The 11,887-nt window shown below is 41.4% G+C and overlaps 1 protein-coding gene across 32 annotated transcripts in view; it reads right to left on the bottom strand.

Moving 5' to 3' along the window:
* Nucleotides 1-1,646: 1,646 nt before the first annotated feature.
* Nucleotides 1,647-11,887, bottom strand: part of clasp2 (cytoplasmic linker associated protein 2) — a 57,934-nt gene continuing 47,693 nt past the window's right edge. For 31 of the 32 annotated variants that reach the window (XM_072676182.1, XM_072676188.1, XM_072676184.1 and 28 more), the window contains 12 exons: nt 10,716-10,879; nt 10,532-10,610; nt 9,002-9,145; nt 8,037-8,180; nt 7,107-7,213; nt 6,846-6,996; nt 5,975-6,179; nt 5,434-5,627; nt 5,205-5,333; nt 4,018-4,224; nt 3,804-3,920; nt 1,647-2,823 (listed from right to left, as the gene is read on the bottom strand). In XM_072676182.1, the coding sequence (XP_072532283.1) occupies nt 2,734-2,823; nt 3,804-3,920; nt 4,018-4,224; nt 5,205-5,333; nt 5,434-5,627; nt 5,975-6,179; nt 6,846-6,996; nt 7,107-7,213; nt 8,037-8,180; nt 9,002-9,145; nt 10,532-10,610; nt 10,716-10,879 (1,731 nt within the window). In that variant the 3' untranslated portion in view covers nt 1,647-2,733. The remainder of the gene's footprint in view (nt 2,824-3,803; nt 3,921-4,017; nt 4,225-5,204; nt 5,334-5,433; nt 5,628-5,974; nt 6,180-6,845; nt 6,997-7,106; nt 7,214-8,036; nt 8,181-9,001; nt 9,146-10,531; nt 10,611-10,715; nt 10,880-11,887) is intronic. The other variant, XM_072676193.1, reaches the window with a different exon arrangement.

Here is an 11,887-nt window from a genome sequence, read left to right as displayed (position 1 = left end):
TTAAGGTCTCAGTGATTTCTTCTTCAGACACGGACATTGTTTAAAGTCTGCTACCTTTAAGAGCACCTCAGTTCTTTGAATTAGCACAAGGGCGAACAATTAAAGACATGAAATCCACCCACGAGTCTGTATATATGTGCAATCCTCAGATATGCTATGATGGATTCTTTTCTTCTTTCTGCTCAGCCTCAGACTCGTTGTATATGTAGTTGACTGCTTTATCTTCACTTCAGCCTCAGCCACTGACTGTAGTTCCTTCGCAGTGGTTCCTGACCTCCAAGTGGCTTCCCTCACAAATCAAGTCTTGCTCTGATGCAGAATTTTGCCTAAGCTTGTCTAGTCAGTGCCTGGGTGGTGCAGGCACTGACAGTCAGCCAACAGAGATCACTGGGATATGCAAACACTTGCAGCACATTTTGCAACATTTGCAACTCATTTTGCAACCTTTTCCCATCTTCCCGTAATGCTCTTTGGTCTTTATTGTCATAGTCTGATCAGTGAGAGTTGAATAGTTTTCATTTTCACAGATTTTCCGTTTGACCATTGGCCAGTTAAATAAAGGTTTTTTTTATCCAGAAAAGGTGAAATGTTTCTGATATTCACAGGTAGAACCCAATTCTAAGCCTATCGTGTTGGGCAATATCGTTCACAGGACAAGGATTTAGGACTTAAACAAACAGTATTTTGGTGACAACATATTCTTCCTCAATATCATCACTTCAAATGAAATAAATCGATCCTTAGCAATCCAGATGAACCTGATGACTTTTATAGGTTCCATCACTGCTAATGGCTTCAGTAAGAATTCAGTTTTAGATCCCGCTCGAGACGAAAGATGCTTTTGCATCCCTTTTAAAGGCAGTGTAAAGTTGGCTTCCACAATTTGCTGACATTTAATTCATTCTTTTCTCTACCAGTGAAGCGTTGCCTGTGCCACTGGCTGCATCACAACCCCAAGCAGCATTAATACATCCTTGTGCTTTCTTTTTATTGATTTTTTTAATTGATTTTTTTTCCAAATGTTTTTCCAAATGATTTTTTGGCCAATGTTTAAAATGTCATTAATTCACAGTACAATTTCTGGTGAGGATTCAGGAAAGTCATGCACCACCACTTCAGAGTCTATTCTCTGTGACCCTATAACCCTAACCGTAGTAAAAGCTGAGAGCTTTAGCATGGTGTTACTTTCCTTTTTTGAACAAAACCGAAGACATACACTAATCAACAATTTAAGCAAGTTAAATATTTAATGTAATGCTTTTGGGTGGTCAGTTCATTCTTTACTCTCTTAACTGGTCACAGTAACAAACATTACTGTGTACTTATAAACTTATAAATATGCAGATGCAATTTTGGAAAAGCAGAGTGTTTAGTAGTGTATTGTAGCTTCAGACTTTGAGATTATTCATTTTTTTTAATGCATTTAAATCTCTTTGTAAATCACATGTATAAAATCTCAGCATTTAAAAAATGGGCCTGCACTGTACCTGTACCTGCACTGACCCAGAATTATTGTATAGGTGTAACCAGATCCTGGGCTGTTATCAGCATCCATAAATGAATAAGAACTGGAAGAAAAGGAAAGGAAAAAAAAAAAAAAGAAAAAAAAAAAAAAGGACACCACAAGGAAATAAGGGGAAAAGCAATTTGCTTTATGTCTGTACATTTTTCTTTATTTTATTTCACGGTTAGCATAGCTCTAGAAATGCAGTGGGGAAATGACAGAGGAAAGAATTTCCTCACAAGGGGAGAAAGAGAGACTACAGGGAGGAGAAAGACAACAGTTTTGCCATTTAAATGCATTTCTACAAATTTCTCATCAGAGAAGAATGACACTATGCTACTGAAAAGAATCCACGCATCCTCCGAGCAACACAAAGCCTTCTTGAATACTCCTGCTGCTGTATTATATAGATACATATTGCCTATGTAATCAGTCATTGGTTTCGCAGGATAACCGCGACACATATTGGGCGTGAAAATGGGTCATAAGACCCCGTTAAGCCCTGTAGGCTGCCAGATAAAAAGGTTGTTTTCTGATTTTTCTTTTTTTTAATCATGACATGCATATAGCCAAGCAAAATATGCCATATAATAGAGCAAGCTGAACCAACTGCTCAGTGTTATGAAGTGATATGACCATTAATAATCAATAAGGAGCTATTAGGTTAACAACATTTCTGCTCAGACTCTGAAATTCTGAGTTGCATCTTAGAAATCGGAGTTTACCCCAAAAGCTCTTTGATACAAAAGAAATGACCTTGATATTGCGGAATGACACCCAAAGCCTCTCCTCTCTCCCCCTTATCTCAATGCTTGGATTTCCACAGGTAATTGAGCTCATACGCACACACACATACACACACACACAGAGACACACATTCATACACACAATCCCTCCATTACCAGTCAACAAGCTCTACAAAGCTCACCACCAGCGTCACAGATGGAGCTTCCACAAAGAAACACACTCACACACACTGAAACACAGGAGCTGAAATCTGTTTGGGAGGAAGAATTTTAGACGAGTCAGTGCTGCCCCACATGGCTTTAGACTGCAGCTGGAGGGTAGAGTGAAGGCAAGGGATGGAGTCCAGCAGTGTAGGTCCATACATGTGTGTGCGCGACTGCAAGCCTGTGTGAGTGTATAGCAGTCGGAGTGTTCTATATGCATGTTAAAAAGCCTGTTAGTCTGCCCTCATAAAGTCCTGTGAGTGAGTCCTGCGGGCTGAGCTACAGGCCTTGACCTCCCATATCTGAAGACGGGTCGCTTCCACTGGAGCCGCTCTGAGCCCGCTTTATATACAGGTTTAACAGCTTCAGCTGCAGAGACAGAAAGAAGATGAAAATTACTATTTGTATATCTAACAGAAATCAGTACGTACTGTAAACAAACAAAAAACACTAAACCTAAAACAGTAGAGGTGTCCCAATCCAGTTATTTTGCTCCCTGATCCGATCCGATTATTTTAATGCTGAGTATCGGGTGATAGCGCTCTGATAATCTCTGTGCTTCTATATATAACGGCTTCGGTGCACTGCTAATTAATACTGAAGTAAATCAGTAAATCATTCACCAATCATTACATCAACACCTAATGCCTAACGTTGAGTAGGTCCCCAATGTTTTGACACAACAGATCTGACCATTCGAAGCATGGACTCCCACAAGACCTGTGGTATCTGGCACCAAGATGATAGATCCTTTAAGTCCTGCAAGCTGTGAGATGAGATTGCATCAGTAAGCCTTAAGTGCCCATGACCATATTGCTGGTTCACAGGTGGTCCCAGGGTGTTTGGTAGGTACTGACCACTGCAAACCAGAAAAAAACCACAACATCTGCCTGATGTGTTTTTGTGGATTGCTGATGTGAAAGTTATTTTTATAGTGATGTAAATGCACCATCATTGGGTATTCTATGGGTTGTGTGCATTAGGGTTAGCCTCCTTCGCTCTGTTCTGGATGCACTGTTGAGAGCAGGATTACAAGTACAGAATAGTGTGTTGTATTTCCAATGGTAAAACAGAGGAATTCAGCAATAGTTTACATCATTTTAGAGATTCTGTTTTGTTTTTATGATCCTTTTTCACACTGCTTGCTGTGAATGTCTGTTAATTTGAGGACCCTAGAGGGCGTCTGAACACTGTGGTAAAAAAACAAAGAATTGGAACTGAATCTGGTTTAAAATAGGCCTGATTCTGAAGAAAAAAAATTGCGCACTAAACAGCGTGCTAGAAATCCAGTCCTATTTAGTGTGCTAACTGGTGGGAACTGGGAAAGCTTGCATACATTACTAACTCACCTTGCTGCCAGACAGTTGGCTGAGGTGAGGTTTGAGATCCTCTCCAATGACAGAATAGATAGCCACCAGACAGAACACGCAAGCCTTTCGTACACTGCTCTCAGAGTTATCATAACCCTAGACAGCAGAGCAAAAGAAAAGTTACAGAGAGACCCAGGACTTGGCACAACCTTGAAAACACTGTGCTATAAACTTCACGTGACATAGTTTTTACCTGTATGAGCCCAGGGACAATCTCAGGGAGCATCTGGAGCAGGCCGTCCTTGGACAGGCGCTCAATGACTTTGGTGAGCATCTTGATTGCAGCCAGGTTGATGGGGTAGTCTGCAGACTGGATGATGGGGCACAGCACCTTAATGCACTGCTCTGGGCTTATGGAGCTCGCCAGCATGGCAGCTGCCTCTTCCGCCGCCCGGACCACCTGTGCGCACACGCACATTAGTATTGATTTCAATACAAATAAAACATGTATTAGTCTAGCATTATTTTATGCATTACATACATTTTGTAGTCTGGCTTTAGGGTAAAATGACTCATATTGGAGTTTGTTTATATTTTTTAAATATATTTTATATATTTTAAAAAAACACAGCCTTGTGTGTTTAGCTTTGTTTAAATCCTTCAGCTCGAATCCTTAAACTCCTTTCTTCTGTCACCAAACTATGGCTGTTTGAACTTCAGCGTAGGGCCACTGACACTGTAGGGCCACTGACTCTGTAGGGCCACTGACTCTGTAGGGCCACTGACTCTGTAGGGCCACTGACTCTGTAGGGCCACTGACTCTGTAGGGCCATTGTAAGACAGGTCTTATTGCCGCAATGAGAATCATTTGTTTAGTAGCCAGTGATTCACTAGATCACGCAGTCATATCAAATCAGGGCAAAAAAAACAAAGCAAGGACAGAGAGATTCAACAAAATGTAAAAATAGATTATATGATAAATAGAAATAAATAGTTAAACTTTGGAAATATTCTGTTTACCAAACACTGACATAAATGGTGGTGGTCTCGTTTACAAAGTCTGATTTCTTGGTTATGCATTCTGTTGTTTGGTTCTCAAAACATCTGGCTTTATTCTGACTGCTTACCCAAACAAAAGAGAGTGAGGAGAAATAATCTCAGTCATGTATGGCTGTGGCATAACTTGGGACTGAACCCACAATCTCCCAATGACAGAAACAGCGCTCGAGTATGGAGCCTCAATAATGCCATTAGTGCTTCCTTTTTTTTGCTTATATAGAGTTTAACATACACTGTAAAGCAGGTTTAGCTGCATTTTCTATGTATGAGATATGCTATATAAAATAGTCATTCTTGCATAAACAGTGCATCAAACATGTAAGAAAATAAGGTAACCGATGCTGTATTAAACTGATATAGGGTGCATTCAGGTGGGCTGACCTCCTTGTGTGGATCTTTATGTGCTTCCAAGGTCTTCATGATCGTGAGTTCTGCATAGTTCTTAAAGCGCCATGGCTGCCTGTTTAGAATCTCCTTCAGCACCCGCAGCGCCAAAGCACGAATCACATGCTGAAGAAGTGCAGAAAAATAAGAGAAATTAGCAATAAAATCTAACCAAGATAAACAGATGGGAGTGTATGTGTGTGTGTATTTGTCTGCGTTTGTGTACCTCTCCATCCCCCAGAGTTTCCAGTAGCAGCAGGAGAATGGTTTTGAAGTGTTCATCCCAGACATGTAGCTGTGTTTCCCTGATCAGCCTCATGAGCTCACACAGTGCTGCTTTTCTCTCCTCTACCCGCTCACTGTGATTGGAGAGCTCTTTAAGCAGCTCAGCCACCACCTCAGACTGGTCCACGCCGCTGTCTGCTGGCACAGATCAGAGCATTATCCATAAGAGATTTAACACACTAAAGAGTACATTAACTTCGACGCACTAGACAGGGAAACGGTGACGCATGAAAGTTTCACACTTTTTGTGCTACTGGCTTCGTTTACACCACTTAACACCCAATAAAATATGACATAGCCTCTTATTTACCGCAAGCACTGTTACTTGGTTCATGGAGAAGAAATCAGTTTTAGAATGAACATCATAGCCCTGAAACTGATTGTTATTGATACTTAAACACTAAAAGTAAAACTAATGGTATACAGTCTGCCAACCCACAAAATGAACAACACAGTATAACGTTAGATGGATACTGCCTTACCATCTGTAAGGGACTCTGCATCTTGGTCCAGTGCATCTTTCAGGCTCTTATTAAAGGGGGATGAGCCAAAGGAAGAGTCTGAGTAACTACCTGGTTGGTACTCTCTCGTGGGGCGAGGACTAGAGGAGAGGAGGGGCATGGTATTCAGCAGGGAGGTTTTGTTGTCCAGAGCTGTCCGGCCAGAATCTGTAGTGTCAGCACCGCCCTGCACAAACACACAAACATCCATGACCGTCAGTTAACCCAGTTCTTGTCCACTGCTATTTATATTACTACTGGACAGTTTCTGGGTATAGTACTGTGACCACAGATGCTGTGTATATATGAATACACAAGAGAAACTAAAGAAGCATTATGTGACAATTGGTATTTCTTGCTCCTGTGCATCCCCTACAGTTACGTGCCTATTCATGCCTTGAGCCACTAAAGGACACACTTTCACATGCATTTTACAAGCTGAGAGATACAAAACTGGTGTGCGAAAAAAGTGAAAGGTAGTAGAGTAAAATGACAGGATTTTATACAAATATGACTAGGATTACACAGCGTTAGGCATTCCTCGCAAGCATTCTCCTGCCTGCTTTGTCAAAGTTACACAGTGCAGTAGGAGGTGTGCTGAGCCTAGCGTAGCAATGATAGCAGTTCTATTCTCCCCATTGCTGCCTTTGCTTGTATCTGCCTTAATACATTTTTTGGTAACTGATTTTCTATACACAAGCAAAGATTTAGTTCAAGTTTAATTTTCTTTCTAATTTTTTTAAAACAAATTATACAATTTTAAAATAAAAATCATAATCAAAGCCAGACACAAATATTAGTGGAAGCTACTGGCAGGTAAATAAAAAAAGAGCAGATCAGATGCACATTTCACCTCTTCTCCTCCATCTCCCTCTCTTTTACGAGGTGGTTCGGTCATGTCCTCCTGGCTGCGGACACTGAAGTTTTGGATGGCTTGGCTAACACCACGCAGAGAACTGTAGATCTCCTCAGAGTTCATATTCTCTGTGTCGTAATCAAACTGACTACACAAACAGAAGCAAAATAGGGTCAGTGATCTCTAAATCTTGAGAGTATACAGGGTCCGACAGGCGTCAGAAAACCTGTGAAGTGTGGGTATGGAAGACCGAGTTACCTAGATAAGGGTGTGTTCTGTGATATGTTGGTAGGGGATGTTAGAGGGCTAGACCAACTGGCTGGTGTTCTTTGTGTGTGTCGTATCAGAAGGCTTTCCACTGGCGCCTGCGGGATCACAAAATGGCATTCAGAATTTTTTTCCACCATCATGGACCTACTTTTAAAAAACAGCAAATACTGTCTCTGACCATTTGTGGGCTCTGCACATTTCCATAAACGTTTCCTGTACGAACAGTGCTCATTTTCATTAACAGCTCAAACAATCTGTCGTAAAATACTGTTCTCAAAAATGTGTGAGCCAATCACAAAGTTGCTAAAGAAATCATCTTGTATCTCTATTTTTGCCGTTTTTCATTTTTGACATGGGCGTAGAAGAAAATACCTTGGACCTGGACTCCAACTGTTCTCTTTTTCTCCCAATTTGGGACTGTCAATTGACCCACCCATTCATAGTTTGCCCTAGCACAATGCTCTGGACAATAGGAGAGGGCGCCTGTGCTGGTAACAATCGCTGTAAGAGTGATGAGGGCAGCGGCATCTACTCACCCAGACAATAGTCAAAATTAGTGGTAGGGCATTAGACTGCTATGCCACTCCAAGCTCAGGAATAAAAATGTTTAAACATTGACTTTCAGTTTTTTTTTATTTTTTAGGTTCGACAATTTCTGGACAACTAGAGAAGTTGATGGTAGGGTCAAGGGCAACAAATAAAAAAAAACAACAACGTACAAACCAAAGTGGAAAATAAAATATTTATTTAAAAAAATTCAACATTAAGTTAACGCTGAACTCTACACAAAAACCTCATGGTCACCATTTCAAATCTAAAATAGATGGTCAGTTTTCTAGATAGGGATTAAGCTTTTCTGTACTGCGTTTTTATTTCATGCATTCTGACAGATGTAGAGGACGTGTTGATATACATTACCTGTGCTACATTGCCTGTGTTGCGCAGGTGATTCTGAAGGAGTTTGGTGGCTCCATCTTGGAAGGTTTTAGGTAATGCACCAAGAAGCATGGTGAACTCTGGTGTATTCAGCTGGAACAGTGCAATCAGCACAGACTGGGCTGCCTGCAATCAAGCAATACATAATCCTCCAGTACATCAGAAGGTACGTCCCACTAGAAAACACTCTACATCTAATTAAAACACAACTACAACAAATTCAAGCAGGGCAGCAACAGCTAATATAAAATGCTAGCAACATCTAATTGTTGATTAGCTAGTTTAATGACATTTGTGCTTCCCATTTACATCACCCGTCTAAAAGATGGAATATACAGATGGGAGACTACAGGTAGGAGTAGCTGGTCAGGGAAGGACTTCTACTAGTGTTTGGAGCACTGCTGTGAGGATTTGATTGCATTTAGCAGCAAGGGCATTAGTGATGTAATCCCCAACTCATCCCAAAAGTATTGGATGGAGCACCATCATTCCAGGGAACACAGTTCCACTGCTACACAGCTCAGTGCTGGGGGGCTTTATACCCTTCCAGCCCATGCCAGGCATTAGGCATGGTGCCAATAGATTCATGTTTATCAAATAGATTCCTATTCTACTGGCAATTTTCCTCCACAGGGACTAGACGAGCTGTGTGTGTGCAGTTGTATTTCAGTATCAGCAATGGGTGCAACTGGAATAGCTAAATGCACTCATTAGAAGGGATGTTCACAAACATTTTTTTTTTAAATAAGAAATTGTGTGTAATCTTAATTATTCAATAATATTTAGATATAAATGTGTAAGTTTTGTTCTCCAAGTAAATTCATAAGATCTAATTGACTGATTTTGGAAATGACCATTATTGTAAGTATAGTACAGAGCTAACTATGAATGCTTTAAGCTGCAACTTTAATAGGCACAGAAAGTCTTGGCATGCTGGGTGTATGTACCTTCCTAACATCAGAGCTCTTGGGTTCTGTGGTCCATGTGATGATGCGGGAGACCGCCAGTCTGGTTTCACTGGAGTTCACAAAGTCCTGTGGCTCCATCTGTAGCGTCAGGGTCTCAATGTACTTCAGGATGGCAACTTTCACCTGGAAATATTGGCCTCACATTACTACTGATTTTTTTTAGCACAATCAGCAATTTCATCAACAATCCATATTACAAAAAAGCAGTGATTGCTATAAGACAATTAAACATTCATATCACTTCAGCTAATGAACATTAAATATTTGGGCATGCGGTCACTGATTACCTTCAGTACAAGACCAATTCAAAACCATTCCCAACACACCAACACAACAGTTCATTACATGAAGGCAATGTTCTGCTACAGTCCCAGTTAACATCCAGTCACAGACAAACTGTTTGGCTTGGCATACTGGTTACAGCAACATGAGAAATGAGACACAACAAGACAGCAGATGGACATTTAAGCGAGCACAAGATGATTGTGTTTGGACAGTGTGTCAAAGGCATAGGAGCTAATGCACGGACGGATGTTTCACTCTTTATCTTCTTATGCGTCAGCTGCAAAGCATCCATTATCAACTAAGTAACCTGAGTTACTTCAGATGGAAGGTCTACTGAGTGCTGTAATACTAGATCTCCCTCTCTCTTTTTTCTTGCTCTCTCTCACTCATGGGAAGAAAAGCAGCCATTTCAGCATGGGCTCAATCCAATACTCTCTACAGTTGTGCAAGGCTCCTCTTCACTGCTATTAGGAACCTGGGATTGCACTGAAAACAACAGTAGGAGACTATGATGCCATTAGGCTTTAAAGCATCTGGCCTTCACAGCCTGCGCTTAATAAAGAGGAGGTGTCTGCTGGGAGCCCTGACCTCTATAGAATTACCTCCCCTGTGTCTCACTGACCTGTACTGCTTGGTTCCACACTTGGATATGTTCCTGCAGTGTGCAAGCATGCCGTCGCTTTCTGAGGGGAAGCAATTCTATAGCCCCGCCCCCGTACCGGCAACAGCGCCTTCTCCCCGGCTTCAGAGAGAAAGAGGAGAGCATGTCAATGACAGAGAGTCCCGCACAGAGAGGGAAAGACGTGGAGGGAGGGGAGCAGGAAAAAATGACTGGTGAGAAAAAAAGCTATGGAGAAGAATCAGGATGAAAGTAAAAGAAAAGTTTTGGGGGTGGGGCGGGGGTGGAGGAAGGCCAAATGGCGTGGACGTGTGTGAACGCGTGCCGGCGAGATGAAGATGGGGTGCAATCTTGTGCCAAGCAAGGACCTCATGGTTCGCACGAGACTTGATGCAGAGCTTACATCCACCTCATAACTACTGACACTTAATCTGAAACACTCTCAGACAGATATGAACTCTTTCAACCACCTGAACCGCAGCCATCCATCAAACAATGCTATTCTGCTTTAAGAGTTAAGCACCAACTAACTGGGCATGACTCTAAACATTGCCAACCCAGCTGGTTTGTGAAGACGCTCTGCCAGACCCTAAAGCGGCACTCACCTTCAAGTTGGGCGTCTGCGTTTGGTCTACTGTGAACCTCATGAGAATGGTAAACTGCAGATCGTTGGGAAAAGATTCCCTATACAGAGAGAGACAGAGACAGTCAAGAAAAAGACATTTTAACTCAATAACGAAGCGCTTCTGCCAGAAAAACGATTGGATGAGAAACCTATATCTTACAAACCTTGTGATGTCAAGGGCTTTCTGTACTTTGGCTTGTACTGAGCCAAGCAGGTCTGCACCCATCTTCTTCAGCAGCTGCGTGAGCAGCACAAACAACCAGTCCTGCAGATCCTCCTTATGCACCACGATAAAGTCTACCAGCGTCTCCAGGAACATGCTGAAAACCTAGTCAGAAACACACAGAATGCAATCAGCAAGAGGCAAAGGCGCATCTATAAACCGTGTTATTCAAGAGTTAGATTTCCTATGGCAAGAGCACTCATGGGTGTTTGTTGACTGGTCAGGAATTTGACAGGGCCCAGTCACTCTTCTGTGAGCCAAACTTTATTTAACCAGTCAGGATCTATCAAAAGTTCTGTAATCCATGTGTGAAAATACTTTTAAATGCACCGCTTCATTACAACACTAAATGTCCAAAAGTTTGAAAACACCACTTCTAATAATGCATTCAGCTATTCTAAATTCATCAATTGCTGACAGAGATGTGCAAATGCACACACATACAGCTTATCTAGCCTGACTTGTCAGCAATACTTCAAAATCTAGTAGAAAGTCTTCCCTAGACAGTAGAAACAGTTACACCAGCAAAAGCTGGATAAACTTTGTCCCAATCAATAAAGTCCATACAAGTGTATATTAAACTACTATTACCGGTATTATTGTATGCTTTAAGATCAATAGAAGTGTCTATCAAGAGTCGAACGCAAAAACACTCACAACGATTACACAGCTATTACAGAGCTGATGTGCTGCCAATAGAGGAGAAAGCATGCTTTGAAGTTGCTTCCTAGGTTTGGTGTAGACCAACATACAAAGGCGTTCCCAGCAGAGTTCAGACAGTAATAGCCTGAGACCTTTGATTTTTAGTGGATCATTTGTTTAGTGTGTTCACCTCTGTCAAAGTGAACCAAACTAATGGAAAGGCTGGTCAGCACCAAACAAGGATTGTGTGAAAATGCCCTTAGTTACCCATTAAGAACTGCATCAGTTAGCATGCAGCCTAATCATTCATTGGATTGTAAATAAGAGATTAATGTATATTAGAAACTTAACTGGAATGTTATTTCTTGATTAGACTAATAAAGAATGCAATGAAGATGATTAATAGGATCAATGACATTAATGCTCTCTACTAGGCATCAGCCTTGGGGTCATCGAAACTTGTTATTGATT

Source organism: Salminus brasiliensis, chromosome 3 (genome assembly GCF_030463535.1).
Source record: "Salminus brasiliensis chromosome 3, fSalBra1.hap2, whole genome shotgun sequence".
In the NCBI taxonomy this organism is placed as follows: Eukaryota; Metazoa; Chordata; class Actinopteri; order Characiformes; family Bryconidae; genus Salminus; species Salminus brasiliensis.
The sequence above is the reverse complement of the archived record's forward strand: the minus strand, read 5'-3'. Positions and strand labels throughout refer to the sequence as shown.